This window comes from Mercurialis annua, linkage group LG4, assembly GCF_937616625.2.
Source record: "Mercurialis annua linkage group LG4, ddMerAnnu1.2, whole genome shotgun sequence".
Taxonomy (NCBI): domain Eukaryota; kingdom Viridiplantae; phylum Streptophyta; class Magnoliopsida; order Malpighiales; family Euphorbiaceae; genus Mercurialis; species Mercurialis annua.
This window is the reverse complement of record NC_065573.1, coordinates 29,042,642-29,059,453: the sequence shown is the minus strand read 5'-3', so window position 1 is coordinate 29,059,453 and position 16,812 is coordinate 29,042,642. Positions and strand designations below refer to the sequence as shown.

General features: G+C 34.2%; 4 protein-coding genes across 10 annotated transcripts; 3 read left to right on the top strand and 1 right to left on the bottom strand.

Moving 5' to 3' along the window:
* Nucleotides 1-2,977, top strand: LOC126679032 (serine/arginine-rich splicing factor SR45a). Its single transcript, XM_050373967.2, has 8 exons — nt 1-139; nt 279-298; nt 911-1,048; nt 1,171-1,194; nt 1,349-1,448; nt 1,606-1,755; nt 2,385-2,454; nt 2,548-2,977. The coding sequence occupies exons 1-8, from the start codon at nt 137-139 to the stop codon at nt 2,757-2,759; spliced, it is 717 nt and encodes a 238-aa protein (XP_050229924.1). The 5' UTR covers nt 1-136; the 3' UTR covers nt 2,760-2,977.
* Nucleotides 2,978-5,843: 2,866 nt separating this feature from the next.
* Nucleotides 5,844-9,691, top strand: LOC126679092 (ankyrin repeat domain-containing protein, chloroplastic). The gene is made up of 7 exons (XM_050374033.2): nt 5,844-6,646; nt 7,088-7,164; nt 7,331-7,429; nt 7,596-7,694; nt 8,161-8,259; nt 8,358-8,456; nt 9,199-9,691. Exons 1-7 carry the CDS (start codon nt 5,875-5,877, stop codon nt 9,322-9,324), a joined length of 1,371 nt encoding a protein of 456 aa, XP_050229990.1. The 5' UTR covers nt 5,844-5,874; the 3' UTR covers nt 9,325-9,691.
* Nucleotides 9,692-10,484: 793 nt separating this feature from the next.
* On the top strand, nt 10,485-15,340 carry LOC126677758 (bifunctional nuclease 1). 7 transcript variants are annotated; one of them, XR_007640607.2, is made up of 11 exons: nt 10,487-10,902; nt 11,174-11,386; nt 11,466-11,560; nt 11,634-11,690; nt 11,922-11,987; nt 12,088-12,159; nt 12,929-13,001; nt 13,088-13,179; nt 13,307-13,399; nt 13,485-13,556; nt 14,196-15,340. XR_007640607.2 is itself a non-coding variant. In XM_050372532.2 (10 exons), the coding sequence occupies exons 1-9, from the start codon at nt 10,605-10,607 to the stop codon at nt 13,357-13,359; spliced, it is 1,056 nt and encodes a 351-aa protein (XP_050228489.1). In that variant the 5' UTR covers nt 10,489-10,604; the 3' UTR covers nt 13,360-13,399; nt 13,485-14,133. The 7 variants fall into 7 exon arrangements, 2 of the variants coding, with proteins under 2 accessions (XP_050228491.1, XP_050228489.1); XR_007640605.2 differs by having other exon boundaries at nt 10,489-10,902; nt 12,892-13,001; XR_007640604.2 differs by having other exon boundaries at nt 10,489-10,902; nt 12,892-13,001; nt 14,161-15,340.
* On the bottom strand, nt 14,294-16,556 carry LOC126677757 (ammonium transporter 2 member 3-like). Its single transcript, XM_050372531.2, has 2 exons — nt 15,913-16,556; nt 14,294-15,100 (listed from the first exon to the last, which is right to left on the bottom strand). Exons 1-2 carry the CDS (start codon nt 16,516-16,518, stop codon nt 14,294-14,296), a joined length of 1,413 nt encoding a protein of 470 aa, XP_050228488.1. The 5' UTR covers nt 16,519-16,556.
* Between the last annotated feature and the right edge of the window lie 256 nt (nt 16,557-16,812).

Below are 16,812 nucleotides of genomic sequence, written 5' to 3'. Positions count from 1 at the left end.
AACAGCACTAGCGCTAGCTCCTTTCCTTGTATAAAGAGAGATTGCGCAAGCTCTGTTCTCATTTCCCTGTCTAAAAACTGAAGAAAAACAGAAAAACCCTAATTCATAACCTAATTGTGTTACCATTATCATCGAAATGGCGAGTCCTCCTCTCTCTCTCTCTCTATCTCTTCCTTCTTTAATTTCGGAATTAATGATCTCTAATACGTTTTCTGTATCGTTTTAAGTTAATTTTAAAGATCTAACGATGCTTTTTTTTATTTAATTTTTTTTTACAGGAAGACTCTCCTGTTAAGAGGTAACAATCAGCTGCTTATTCAATCATTTTGATCTCTTCTTGGTTTAAAGAAATTTGTTTGAGTCATCTGTTCAGCATTATTATGGATTTGGTAAATTAGGGTTTACGGCACTAATTCAATTTCATCATTATGTTTTGCTCGAGCTATTGTGGAATTTTTAGCTAGAGAATAATAATTTGTATAAGCTGCTTTTGTTTTTGTTACAACTGGGGGTTATTAATTGGAGTGAATAATGATGTGCAGGATTTTAATGGAATTGCGAATTTTAATTCTTGCAATATCATTAGGTTTTTGGCTTGATTTTATTTCTTCCTGCATGCCCTTAATTTTATAAGTTCCTAGGCAAGAATGAAGTTTTTGTAACCATCAACTTTTTAAACATCAGGTTGGACTAAATCCAGTTTATTTAGCTGAACTTATCCTTTAGATTTTCTGAACACAAAAAATTTGCAACACTTCAGTGAATTGAACTCCTTGCAAATCTAAGTCGTGGTTTGTTTTTCAATGTCAATATAAGTGTCAAGATTCGAATTACCTAGGCTTTCCAATCTTGGGTAATAATTATGCTTCTACGCGTCTTGTAACTTTTTGTCACTGGATATTTACATCAGGAATTCACAGTCTCTTTCCCCATGGAGAGAACAGTCGAAGTCTAGGTCAAGGTCCCATTCCAGGTCTAGGTTGAGGTCAAGATCAAGATCATTTTCCCCTCAGCCTAGGCATAGATCACGGTCTCGAAGTCGTGGCAGGTATTCTGGTTCTGACTTTTCGTTCTTTTGTTCTTTAATTTTAAGGTCTTTCTTTATTCTTAGCTATATTGTTCGACCTTATCCAATATTCCTCTAACATGTACGCTGGTGCTCTTTTTTAGATCAAGATCCAGAAGCCATGGCAGGTTAGTTGTGTTATAGAATTTACTTCGAAAATTCAGTGTTTGCGTTCAGAACTAATTATACTCGGCAATTTCTTTTTGGTCATGTATATGAATGTTTCATGTTCTATTTCCTGTTTCATTATTTGCTCTCTGATTATTGGGAATTATATTGTAGAAGCGAAGCTGTAAACCCCGGGAACACACTTTATGTGACTGGGTTGTCTACGAGGGTAACACAGAGGGATTTGGAAGAGCATTTTTCTAAGGAGGGAAAGGTTTGCATTTATTAATTGTACTTAAAAGTTAACCTTATTGAAGCTGACCTACTATACTTTGTCATTCTTCTCTTTCATGCTGTATATCACTAATTTGATCTATTTGCTATATATTTTTATCCGTCATTCCATCTAAAACATGTATTTTTATTTGCAGGTTGCTTCATGTTTCCTAGTTGTGGAGCCCCGTACTCGTATATCTCGTGGTTTTGCTTTTGTTACAATGGACAGTGCAGAGGATGCCAATCGGTGTGTTAAGTATCTCAACCAATCAGTTCTAGAGGGACGATATATTACAGTGGAGAAGGTAATGTGATTGTACACTTTAAATTTTATTCAGTTTTTAATTGAAGTTTTCTTCTTACTTGAAGGCTTTCTGGTTATATTCAGAAGACATTGTGTCAGCTATGTTGGCAGCGATCAAAGATGATCAGTTCATCCATGTCAATTAGAGTGAAAACAGCATGAATCATGACCAATGGCCAGCTTAAACAGCTTTTCAAATGCTTGTGATCAACTTAACATAGCAACTATTTTGTTCAACAACTATACAATCTCAGCATTCAATTTCAACTCAACTAATCAACGGACATTACCAACAGCCTTCAATTTCAACTATCAACTTATGAACGGACATTATCAACAACTTTCTAGTCAGGCTTATGGTATTTCATAATACCTGGCACTTAGTTAGTGAACACTATTCCTGCATTCCCAGCTGTTTATTTGTTTTTTTTCAGTAGCTTGCCTTTTCTCATTGGATGGACATAGCCCTGTAAGAAATATGTTGCATATATGTGCCTGTTTATAGACATGTGTAGATGTTTGGCACTTTGATCATATATTATGTACACAAATATTACTCACTTTTCATTCGCCCGGATTGATTTTTTTTTTGTTTATTTATTGAATTGAAGTTGCTTCTTTATTTTTCAGTCACGGAGGAAACGACCAAGAACACCAACACCAGGACACTATCTCGGGCTGAAAAGTAATAGGGATTATGGTAAGACTAAATTCTACATTAGGTGACAAAGAGAAACTGATACCCTATTGTGAATTCCTATCTCTGATTTGCACTGTTCTTGCACTTGTAAAGGTCACCGTGGCGGCGATCGTGGTGGTGATCGAGGCGGCGATCGTGGTAGATATCGTGGCCGCGATAGTCGTGATGACTATCATAGGTCTCCAAGGCGTTCTCCTTATCGTGGGGGTCGTGACTATTCTCCTAGGCGTTCTCCATATGGTGGAAGATCAAGAAGGGACAGATCTAGATCACCGTATGCTTCTCCTTATCATGGATCTAGGTAAGGCTGTTGAGCGAGTTATTTTGCATAGGATGTCATGGTATGTAATGATATATATATATCACTGGAACTTGAGCAGCTGGCTCTGTTGTTTGTTTTATATGACCTGTTGTTCAATTTTTATGCGTTTAGGATGCGTCTAGTTGCGTGTGGGCACTGAACTTGTCAATTAAGCAGTTTTATTTCAATGAAAAAAATAGTATGATTCTGCGTTGGGTGAAATGATGTTTTTTTTGCTACTTCAAATTCTTGTATGCTTATATTGTTTATTGTTTCAAGACTGACTTTATTGTGTCGTTTCCAAGATATAAGAACTACATTGACTATAATTTAAGCTAATGCTATGTCAAATACATTTAGTTGGAGCTGATCCTAGTTAGTAGAAGACTTAGTTGGCCTCAGTCTTAGGACATTTGGGCAGGATTGTAGTCAGCTTTGAGGAAGCACTAATGTCAATTTATGACGATGAGCTGCTTGCGTAGTGAGCCCCCAAACCTATTGGTCTTAGGTGGGGCTATCTTACTACTAGAGCTAATAATCCATCTCGTCGAATCTAAAATAATTGTAACTAATATCATGCAATTGTATATTTATTTTTGACTGCCTGTCCATTTCAATATCACAATTGTCTGTCCTTAAGCTTACGACACTGGTGTTCCTTCCTGAACTTGCGATTTTCACTGAATTGAGCTGCACTTAGTTATATGCACAAAACATAGTTTACTATAATATCTTTCATACTTTAAAAGCTCAAGTTGGTATAGTGGTAGGATAATCCCTAATTGATATATTTTACTTTTAGTAATATGCATATACAGCCACAGGTAACAGGTTTTCTTCTCAAGAATGTTGACTAATTCATGTGCTGCTTCCCCATCACCTTTTGTTATTGGTAATTTGGTAGTAATATGTAGGTCATTGTTTGGTTTGTAGAATAAATATAAATGAAATAGAATAATTATTTTTTACTTTTTGAGAGGATTTTTATTCTATAAAATTACTATTAGATGGACCAAAATATAAATAACTACTCCACAGTTATTTATTTCATGAACTAAATATAGGCTTAAGGTAACTTTGTTGATCAGTGAGCAGCATATTGCCATGATTTACATGCAGAACAAAACCCGACCCTTGTCTGCATATAAAACTAGCTAGTCTCATTCTTGCCAATTTCCCTTCAAGCTCTTCCCATTTGCCCATGACTTCATATTTCAAAACCTAGGGGCCGTTTGGTTGGGCAAAAAAAGGGGGGAATGGGAATGGAAATGGGAATGATTCCCATTGTTTGTGTTTGTTTTGTCAAATTACACTAGTGAATGGGAATGTGATTACCCCTTCAATGGGAATCACCCATTCCCCCCTTACCCCATGGGAATGAACTTTTGGGAATGGGAATCAAAATTTAAAAAAATATTCTAATGATAAATAATAAATATATTATTATTAAAAAAATTATTTTTAAATTTTAAAAAATATACTTAAAATAAAAAAAAATTAAAGAAAAATATTTTTAAAATATTTTTTTATTTTTTATCTTTTAAAAAATAATTTTTTTATTTTTTTATAAAAAATTTAAATAAATAATTTTTTTATTAAATTTACCCATTCACATTCCTACACTTTTAACCAAACAAAAAATGAAATCAATCATTCCCATTCCCATTCCTTCTCATTCCCATTCCCAACTTTGAACCAAACGGCTCCTTAATTTTTTAGATATATGTTTTATATTAGTTACCTGTTTTTCTATCGGCCTCTCGCAAAATTATCCTAAAACTTAAAAAGTTCACAAAATACTAACTAAGCCCATTTATTGTATTGATACCTGAAAAATTTATAAGTTTGTAAAACTACCAACTCATCCTAAACCGATCGACCACCACCTCTTACAAGCTGCTGCCTCTGGCTACCACCTCTGTGTAGCCCCTCCAGCCACCACCTCCACTGAAAGGCAAGACGCTAGCAACCGTTGACGGTTGCCGACCACCGGCAGCCACCATCTTCGGCCTTCGGCTGCCGCAGGCAACTATTGGCCTAAAATTTAAAGATAACATTTTTTTATCACTAAACTGGAATTGTAATTTTATAAAGAGAGAGCATTTTTTTTTATCTCCAATCAATTACTTTTTATTTCTAATAATTTATTTACTTTATGTGTGTATTACATAAGTGAATTAATTAATTGATATATGATGAGTTAAATGAATTAAAATCAAATGGCTTATAGAAAAAAGATAAAAAGATACTCCCTCCGTCCCAAATTGATAAGCACTATTTCAAGTTTCTTTGTACCAAATTATAGACACTAGATATTTACTTTAACAAGTAATTGTCAAATATATCCTCATTAATTATAGGGAGTATCTTGGAAACACAATAAAAATCACAAAAGAACAAAAATTACCATTATATTAAATGATGGTAAATATATTATTTTTTTCATATATTAACTCATTTTATCTAGAATTTATAAATTTCTTAATACTCGTATTTGTCCTAAACTGCCTATCAATTTGGGACGGAGGGAGTATATTGTTTGAGCAAGTAAAATTTTAATCCTGCTAATTATTTTTTAAACAAATTACTCTGACATCTCTCATATATGATATAATTCACAGTTTTGTTTTTCCTGTTCGAAAATCAAATACGTTGTTTTATTTTTATCAATTTTTATTTTCATTTTTGGTGCTAGTCAATTAAGTCAAATAACTTAACTAATTTTTTTACTTTAATTTGTTCTTTAAATTTATTTTTAATATAATTATAAATAAAAATTATATTTTTGTGAGATTTAATGGTTTAATGAATTCAAATTATATTTTCTTACTTTTATTGATTTTTTTTTTAAATTTTCTTATTTCTATAACTTTTTAGAAAATGATTTTTTTTTTAAAAATAGAAAAAAGAACATGAATTTGAATTTATCAAGTATAAAAAATAAATAGAAAGACTAAAATGTTAGCGGAAATAAATATAGAAAAACATATCTTTTGATTTTTATATATTATTTTCTCCCGTAATAAAAAAAAATCGTCATTAAACAAAAATTCATTTATCCTAAACAAACCATATAAATATAGTTCTGGTTTCAGTCTGGAAATTTCAGCAACAGAAAAATGTCACTCCCTTCTCTGCTACTAAACCCACAAACCCCTAAATCAATATCCCCTCTCTATCACCATCTCTCAACCCCTCCAAATCTCTCCCCCAACAAATTCTTAAAATTCCCAAGAAAATTTCACTCTCTTCAATCATCTTTGTCCACCCAAAACGACAACTATGACTCTGCTCTCGAAGACCATGTCATCGGCGACTGTCTAGTCTTCGAAGACGGCGTTTTCGAAGACCCTTATCTTCAAAACTCTTCCTTTTCCGATGCAAAAAACTCCTCAAACGCCAAACCCAAAACCAAGAGCAAGAAAAAGATTGTAACTGAAATAAAAACAGAGAATTTGGTTCCGGACAAATGGAGAGAAGTGCAAGCGGAGATTAACATTACCAAGAAAGAAAAGCGAAAAATCGCTCGAGAAATGGAGTTTAATAGTAAAGTTGATAGGAGGAAGAAAGGGTATCTTCCTATTAGAAGTTTAAATTTGGAGGAGTATCAGGCTTATCGAGATGCTAAGTTAGTTCAGTTGAAGCCGCTTGTTCTTGATGATCCTTCGAGCTTTGAGGTAGCGAAAGGAGCGGGGGATGGTGCGGATAGGGAGGAAGGGAATGAGAGTGAGAGTGGGAGTGAGAGTGAGGAGAAGAGGGATGTGGATGAGAGATGTAGTGAGAGAGTGGCGCCCAAGAATCCGAGATGGGCGGTTTATGGAAAGGGTTTTGATGATGTTACGGAGTTTTTTAATAGTAGGCAGTATGAGCCTGGTGTTAAGAACTCTGAAGGTAATGTTGAGAAACTTTGCTATGAATTATTGTTGTTATCATGTGGATTAGGTCCTGTTAATTTGATGCACAAAGTGATTATAATGCGAATTGTGATTAAATTGATGTGATTGTGTTTTAGAACTTGCATCTCATTACTTGCTTACTATGTAGCACGGGAACAAAAATGGTGAAATGGGAAACAACAAAAATCATAATTTGTACTAAAATAGGTTATAGAGGTAGAGTTTTCGAGTTTCGGAAGCTTTTATGGAAACGAAACAAAATGCAGAAAGTTTGCGTGTAACATATCATGCTTGTAGAGATAACTTTTTTTTTGGCCTTACATGTACGAATGAGGCATTCTGAAAATGCATATGTACTTTTGTGTATGTAACCTTGAAGAACATGTATTTGTGTCTTTTCCTTATTTTCTTCTTTCTTGTTGCTGTCATTTGATAGGCCGTCGCAAGTTGTTTACAAAAGAGGACAAAGTTTTGCTTAATAGGAAGATACCTGATGTCGGAGCTGCTACCTCAGTGAGTATCTACTAAAATCACTGCTGGTCTCTATATTTCATTTTGTACCTTCTGGAGTGCGCGCTTGTGGTTTTAACTCTCTTAAATGTTTATTGTTCGATATGCACTACAGTAGCTGGAGGTAGAAAGCTTGAACTGTTTATGACTTGAGCGATATTCTTTGCAGGGAAAATGGCTACCTCTTCACTCGCTTGCTGCTTCTGGCGAATTCTACCTTGTTGATGCTTTGCTGAAACACAATGTCGATATTAATGCTGTAGCTGTGGTAAATAGGATATGACCCGTCGAACTATGAAATTCTACCATATATGAGTCCTTAATTTCTCATGTGGATTATTTATGTCATTTTAGGAATTGGACAAAAACAATGCTTGGCTTAGTGTTTCATGTTTTCTCTTTGTGTTGAGCCTGGATAATTCTGTTCTCTTCAGGATGGTTTGACTGCCCTTCACAAAGCAATAATATGCAAAAAGCAAGCAGTTACTGCCTATCTTTTGAGAGAATCGGCAAATCCATTTGTTCTAGATTCAGTGAGTAATTACTTCTTTTTGACTATTTCTAAATTTTAATCTGCTTTATTATCAGTTGAAAAGAGGCATTTGCTTGGTTAGTTTAAATTTACTAATATGAGTTACATCTTTAGCTGCATATGAGATCTCAACATCGAACTTTCTAATGTTTATATATCCTCCCTTTTCCTCTAAGTTTCCTTCTATTTGTTAATTTGTTAAAACTCCTTTTATTAAACTTGTAATCACGTTTTTTTTCTTCGAGATGACAATAACTATTTAAGCTGTATATCTATTTGGGTTTAAACTGTCTCTGTCTTTCTTTTGGCAATTTGTCATCTTAAATGCATAATAATAGGACTATTTGTCTCATAAAATCTAACTTATTATGCTCTGATATCCGCACCAGTATCACTTAGGTTGTATATACAAGTTCATTTTAATTGTTTGTTGATTTTGGTTTTCTTTGTTTCCTTGCTGCCAACAGGACGGTGCTTCCTTATTGCATTATGCTGTCCAAACGGCATCTATCCCTGCTATTAAACTTCTTCTGTTATATAATGTTGATATAAACCTTCAGGACAATGTACGATTAATATTCTCCCCTACATCTTTGCACGTAATCTTGAAGTTTTTATATTTCATCAGTCCATGCACTCAAACACTTTTACTTCACCCTTTTAGGATGGATGGACACCATTGCATGTTGCCGTACAAGCTCGAAGAACTGACGTACTAAAGCTATTGCTAATTAAAAGAGCTAATAGGACGTTAAAAAACAAGGTAAATATCTATTGATTCCTGGGATCTTTTCGTACCTCATCGTGTAGCTTTCTCTTTCTAACTCTCCTTCAATAATCAAGTACTATTGGAAATTTGGGAAGCAGCTGTATTCTTCTCTCGTCTTAAAATTGCCATTGGTTAGTGGCCATTGGCTGTGTTCTATTCTGTGCTGTAGGCATTCAAGTAAACAAAAGCCTTGATTTCAGTTCTCCTCTCCTGAACATCTTCCCAGATGTAGTTTATTTTGAGATTTAAGCTAATTATTATGCTCAACTTTTTATGTTGCAGAAGCTATGCCGTAGTTAATTGCAGTTTCATCCCTTAGAATAAGTTGCAATACTTTATTATAAAGTAGCTTGAATGCCATGTGATAGTTAGTGAGACTCGGGGAGAGCAAAGGAGACTATAGACTAGTCCAGAGAGGGGATGTCATAAGCAGTCTATACCATAAATAAATTTTCGATGGAATGAAAAAGACAGCCATTTGGAGTTCAATACACATATCAATAGGTTGAAGTCAATGTATTAGACGGATAGACAATTTGATGTCGATTTTCAGAGACAGATATTATATTTTGTTTATAAATACTCTATGTATATAAAACTTTTATCATATGGTAGCGGGTCACGCTTATAGAACTAACTGGGATATGGAATCATAGTGTCCTAGGTTATGGCAGAATCGGACTACTATTTAATATCGCTGATTTCTTGTTCTTATACATTTGTATTTTCTATGCAGGATGGCTTAACCCCGCTTGATCTTTGCCTCTATTCTGGTAGATACACAAGAACTTATGAACTTATTAAGCTGTTGAAGCAATTTCCTAGGAAAGAAATGTTATCTCATGAGGGTATAGCTCAGTAACTGCTCCGACGATGCAGTTATAGATTTTGCCATCGTCCTGATAACCGAAACCATTGAAGGTTATAAAAATCTAACACTGATCTGTCCACGCATTATTAAGCTGATCGTACATGGATTTGCGCAAGGAAAGCAAGCAACGGTCTGAAATGATGATGAGAGCTTTGTTACTACTTTGCGCTGTGAGCACAGACAGGTTTAAGATATTATTTTGTAATTATTATGTATTTATACAGAATCATGGGTGATAAGGTTATAGTGATTTTATTACTTAAATTTATTTTCTTCTATATTTTGTGGTTTAAAAATGTATCTCATGTTTTTGTACTGGAGAATTTGTAATGTAAAATTATGAATTTAACCCTTTTAATTATTATTTTGTTTGTCAAATTGGAAGGATAGAATAAGCAATTAATAAATAAATCTTATCCAATTCACTTTACAAAAACACATAGACAACATGACAAGGGATTATGTTTGTCGAGCAAAATTATCAAAACAGAAAGATAAACAAAGCAATTTATTTTTCTTCAATCTAGAATCTTACTAGCAATATTGAAAAGTTATTAGATTTAGAAGTTAATCACATTTTTGTTGCATAATAAATCATAAACTTTAGATTTAGTGAACAAGGACCTACTTTCATTATCCTATAACTAATTTTATTAATGAATATACCAAATCCAACTTAATTCTCATTGAAAGTTCTTATCCAAATAAATCAATAAAAGCCAAATGTTTACATACTTCAATTAAAAATTTTAAATCATCATTACAGCCAGCTATTCAATTTAAAAGTTTATTCATTAAAGAAGTGTTAAAGAATCAATCATTTTTAAATTTTAAAGTGCTTTTTTTTAAGCAAAAGTTAGAATATATTGCAAATAAAATATTTTACTAAGAGACGGATCAAAAGAAATTGTGAATAGTAAAATATTTAACTAATTGCGCAAGATCGTCAACCTATTTGTTGAAAACGCCGACAAATTAGTTTTATATAGAACTGAAAAATTGAAAAAACTTTTTTTTAACGAATAGACTGTCTTTTTGATAAGGGATGAATAGACTATTGAATTACATAAATAAAAATTTAATAATTTAAAAATATAAATAAAAAAGACAAAGTGAAAAAAATAGATAAAACTGGATGATTTAAAAAATGGGTTTTTTCCTCTAGAAAAAACAAGGACACCTCATCATCTCTAAATTCAACTACTTTTTGTTTGAAGCTCAATCAACTTTTTATTCTCTTTCTTTTCCTGTTTCTGTTATTTTCTCAATTAATGATGTCAGGAGCTGAATTTCCAATCCTTACAGCAACAAACTTGAGGGTTTTACGAGATCAAAAGATCAATGCATATGATGGCGGTGGCGGCTTGACGTTGAATTCAAGTGGGTTATCGTCAATTCAATTGGGTCTTCTTAAAAAAAGCTTAAGATTACAGTGTCGTTTTGTTAAAAAATCAATCTCCATCTCTTGTAAGTCTTCCCATGGTAGACCCTTTGATGACGGTAGATCCACTAATGCCCCTGATGATCATCACGATCATGATTTTCTTCATGCTTCTCTGCTCATTTCAGGTACTTTAAATATGTGGGTATGCTTTTATTTCTTTGTTCATAGTTCTTGGATTTGATATGGTAATGTTACTTATATAGAAAGTAAATAAGTTAAGTTTCAAAGAATCAACCATGTCATAAAAGGAATAGCATAATGTATGTGTGTTATTACATAATGTATTTTGGGAATATCCTGTTAGCTTGATTTGTGTGTTGTATTAGATATGGATTTTTTTTATTAGATTGGATGCTTTTGTTAGTTGTTATATTATTGGTTTGACTGCTACTGCAGAAACTGTCTTGCACTATCGGATGCGGAGGGAAGGTTATCAAGAAGAAACTAGATGGAGGTTACCAGGTAGATGGAATCCGTTTCTTGGCAGAACCAGGCCCTCAAGACGTGATACTGGTTTTGTCGGGCAGAAGTTTCTTACTCGATTCCAGAGTCCTACTATTTTTCTAAAAGTTTCTTGTGATGGAGACTTTCTATTACCTATTATTGTTGGTATGATAACAAGTACTTGCATCCTTGCATTGGTGTTGGTAAAACATGGGTTTTTAACTTTAGTTGGTTTTCCATTTAGGGGAATTTGCCGTTGAGAAACTCGTAAATGCGTTGCGGGGAGACGATGGATCTGCTGATGGGGTAATTCTTAGAGGAGATGGATATGATCATGAGGTAATTCCCATTTTCATTACTTTTGTAGTTTGTTTAATTCTTCACGAGCTGAAAACATAAGGGTTTTCTGCAGGGTTGCCCAGATCAGTTTCAGCTGGTGAGAAATCTGGTGCATGGACTTGGATATGAGGTATGAGATTTTATTCCCTTACATATTCACAATATGTTTTGGGCTCTTGTTCATGGTTACATTCTTCAGTTTTTGACTTTCTGCTAGTCAGCATCTAGAGACTAGAGTGTATGTAACGTTGGATGATTTTCTACCCTCTAGTAAATAAAAAAGCTTTTAAAACTTTTCCCCAACTAGGTTGTAGTTCAGGATGTTACTTTATTAAATGTGGCATCTTCCCTTCATTTTCAGGTAAAAATGGTGAAAATTACAGAGAGGGTAGTTAACACTTATTTCGCAAGAGTAATTTTGAGCAAGGTGATTCTAAAATTGTGAATTATATGCCTTTAATAATGTTAAAAACAGGAAGCTTTGTTATTTTATTAATTATGTTAAATGGAACTTTTAAAATCTACAGGCAGGAGAAAATGAAATTGTAAGCATAGACGCACGACCATCTGATGCCATAAATTTGGCAAATACATGCAAGGTACATTGTTCTGCACATGTTTGCTACATGTATTGTACTGTTTTTTTGCGGGTTTTTATTTTATAATTTTAGTACCATTGAGCCTCATTACCACTGCACGACTGGGGATTTTTGTTCGCATCCCCGAACCCTCACTTAATACAAATCAACAATATATAGCGCCTCTTGTTCTTTGAGGAAGTTGCAGTTTCTAGTTCTTAATTACTCTCAAAAGAACTTAGCTTGAGACACCTAACTTTGTAAGCCAAGGGACGGGTTTTGAAAATTAAAAGATAACTATACTTCTTCATCTCTTTCTTGTAGATGCATTAACTTTACACTAGTGCTTATAATTTAGGGTGCAGGGAGGAGATTATAACCCAAGCCAGTTTTTAATTGCTGTCTAAGCCTGCTCTGCAACTTAGCATTGTATATTGGCATTGACTAAATTACGGCACCCTTTTAGAACTGGAACATATATAGAACAAGTTAGCTATTCATATAGAAATTCTTTTAGTCAATGCCTGAGTTCTGAAATTATTTTGCAATTTTCAGAACGTTTCTGGGATTAACTTACAGATACTTTAGTGGAAATTTTGAGAACTCAGCACACATGTTTTCCCCAGACTTTCCTCTTTTCTCATTCTTATCTCTCATATGCAGGATTTTCTAGATGTAAATAACAACTGCTGTTATTTTTGTCAAAATTTCTTCATAAATTTTGTCGAATTTGGTTGAATTTGTTCAAAGCAGGCTCCAATTTTTGTAAGTAAACAAATTGTCTTCACAGACGCTATCAGAATTAGCTATGGGAGGGGAAGAGTGCATGACAGGAAGCCTACATATGATGTATTGCTTGACAGGTATTGACATGCTTTATTATTTGAGATCTTAATGTTTCTATCATTTGCTTTCTTGCGGTTCTAAGTACGAGTTAAATCTTGCACAGTGCTGCTGATGGTCCAGATCCACTATCAGAAGAAATTGAGCTTGTGCGGAATTTGAATTTAGCTGTTGATGAGGAAAGATTCAATGATGCAGGTACTTCTGATATGCATCATCGCTGTTGTATTAATTTTACATTAAAATACTTGTGCTTCACTTTCAGTCATGTAGTGAGTGCTTCTGTGTAACAGAATAATATTAGGTTCATTATTATTTTTTGTAGCAATGTGGAGAGACAAACTGATGCAGCTTCGCCAATCAAGGCATGACCATTAGCTAACATTTGGTCAAACAAACTTTCATTATGGTGTTCACGGTATGAAAATGTTGTTTCTTCTTTTGTGCTATTTTAATCTCTTTAGGACTTAGGACTTGATGATTTAGGGTTGATCTATGTGTAGTTCCTCTGAAGATGTTGGCATTGCTATAGGCTTGTGCAAGTGACAGAACAGCCTGAGGAACTGAAAATTACGGTACATACAGCTAATGACTTGCTTCAGAAAATAAGTTACCTGATATACAAGTTTAAGGGTAGTGTTCCTTGAACTTTTCAATATCAAGATGAAAAATTCTCTTGTCATGCATGTGGATATCAATTGTTGAGTTAGAATGTAACTTTTTGTAAATATTGTCAATATATAGAAACTGCTCATCAGAAAAATGTAATAAGTTAATTCTAGTGATATTGAAAGAGAAATACCTTTTCATTTAGAAAAGGTTTCTCGGATAGAGCAGCCAACCTTTCTGTTAGGTTTTCCGTTAAAAACTTCTTTGGCTAGAAAAATAATAGAAAATGACAACTAGCAATCGCTTCTTTGAGCTGATGTTTTCTAGTGCTGAAGTCTGCAATCACGAGGTTTGGTGAAAATTAGAGAATAGACAAACCACCCTAGTCGACGCTAAATGTCAGATAGCAGCAGCTCAATGCTCCATTCCTACGGCGTTGAAGGCTTTGTCGACTTTTAACCTCTAGCTGATTTAACTTTCAACTTATGATGTAAAGATTCTTGGATGGAATTTTAGCATATTTGGTGTTTAATTTTGTATAAATTATTATTCAGTTTTTTTATGTTTCAGGATCATGATTGACATTGTATTCTGAATTTGTTCAGAATTAATTGATCATAATCACAAAGTTATCTTCCTGGGAAATATTTTGAAATTATTTCTACTCCCAACAAGAAAATTGAGGTTCTGTTCAGATTTGAGTTCAAGCACGACGACACCAGGATGGAAGTCTTGGTTGCAGACGTCGATACATATGTGGCATCCGTTCTCCATCGCCCCACAGTGCATAAGCTTCTTCACCGTGCACAGCATCATCGCCTATTTCAAGGTCATCTTCTGGTAGCCTCAGATCAACTAAGCGACTAATAAGAATACAGATTAAGCTTGTCATAACCACATTCCAGGCTGTAATAAAAGCTGCTCCTTCAAATTGGGTAACCATTTGTTTAAGGCCATCATGGTGTCTTCCATTTGTGAGGCTATAGAATAATCCTGTGCCGTAGGTGCTGTGTGGGTACATCAGCTTTAAGAGGGAAGGTTTGGCAAAGACGCCTGACATAATTCCTCCGAGAAGGCCAGCCACCGCGTGCGTGTGGAAGACCGCCAATGTGTCATCCACACTTTGGAAGATTGCAGATTTTTTGTGCAGTACCATCATGGTGTACCATGTCACTGAGCCAGACATTCCTCCCATCAACATTGCTGCCCATGGCTCCACTATTCCCGCGGCGGGAGTGATGCAGACAAGGCCAGTGATCATGCCTTGAACAGCACCAATGACGGAGCTTTTCTTGTAAATAATCATGTCCAGGGAAAGCCAGACTAGCAGGCTGGTGGCGGTGCAGAGGTGGGTGTTGAGAACGGCCAGAGAGGCCACTAGTCCAGCAGCAAATGGAGAGCCACCGTTAAAGCCTGTCCATCCCAACCATACAAATCCTGCTCCTCCTAACATATGAATTATATTGTTTGGAGGGAAATGCTGCCTGTCATGTGAATGCCTTGGTCCTACCTAATTTCATTTACCATCATCATTTATCATTAAGATTAATTCATATTTAACCTCATCTCAGTTTGTGATTAAGCTCCTGTAATCATGTTTTCTATAATTACTAAAAACAAACTAAGAATTAAAATGAAAAACCAACAAAGCATGGAGTTTGAGCTAGTGCCATACCAAATGTATCCCGAAAATAGTTTAAAAATCAATTTGTCTCATGAATTTGTATGAATTAATTAAATTTTTTTCTCAGTTATCCTCTTGAACTTGTAAATTTTTAACAATTAGATAAAATATCTCAATTTTGAAAATAACTACAAAAGAAGCTAATCGATTAATTTGGGTTAATTTATCAAAACTTAGACCTTTATTAAAAAGTTACAAGTTTATGGTACTAGTGATTTTTTTTTTGATGGAATTATGGTACTAGTGATAGAACAAAGGAAGTTAGTTTTGATATTAATTGCCTATCGAGTGCAAGCTTCAAAAGATAAAATGACATTTAAGTACAAATAGAAGAGATAATTGTAAATAAACCATAAACTTTAAAGTGTTTTTCATTTTTAAGACGAATTCCTAATTTTAGCAATTAGGAACTATCAATATAGTTTGTAATTCGAAAACACCAAAAATATTTAATAAAAGAATACTTAAATGGGGGCGAAACTGTGACCGCCAGAACAATCCACATAAATGAATATTAGAAAATAGATTGGTGTTGCGAATTACAAAAACATGTTAATCCGTTTTAAAATTGTCAAAATTACAAAAGTCATAATTTATTTGGCAATTTAAAAAAAAGAGCAAAATGAAAATGAAAATACCCAATAAGCAGCAGTGAAGCCAGCCACACCAGAAGAAAGATGAATAACATAGCCACCAGCATAATCAATAATATACTTTTCAAGAAAACCACCTCCCCATATACTAAAAGCCCCAATAGTATAGCTAAAAGTAAGCCACAAAGGAACAAATAGCATCCATGCATAGATATTCATCCTCCCAAGCAAAGACCCAGCCAACAAAATCACAGTTATAGCAGCAAAAGCAAACTGATAGAACACATAATCTGCCATAGGAACATGGCCCATCTTAGATTGGCTAAGTAGAAAACTTTGAGATAGAGCCACATTAGGTTTGCCTACAAGAGGACTAATCTTGGTGCCAAATGACATGTGGTGCCCCCATAACACCCAACACAGAAGAACAGCTGCAAATGCATAGAATGCCATAAATGCTGAGTTGACTGCCCATTTTTTCTTGACCATGCTGCCATAAAGAATGATCAGACCAGGAACACTTTGCAGACAGACCATTGTTGTTGCTGTGAGTTGCCATGCATTGTCTGCATTGTTGTTCCACTCTGGTGTGGATTCATTTGGTAGTAATCCTGATGGTAAGGTTATGTTTTCTTGAGAGTAATAACTCATTTCTAGAGAGATACTACAAATTAATTAATGAAGTTTTTATTAGTGAGTAGTTTTCTGTTTTTAATACTATAAAAATGGAATGTTTTTTGAGATTTAATATTGGGAAATAATTAGAGCATTGAAATGATCTCCACATTGTAATTATCATTATAATTATTAATGTCTGCTTAGCTTGTAGCTACTTGGCTTTCAATAGATTCATTGGAGAATCCTTAAGTGAAATTCATATTTCGGCTCTTTGCTGTTTTAACTATGCCTGCTTTTTTTTTTAAAAAGGACTTGATCACCAAAAAA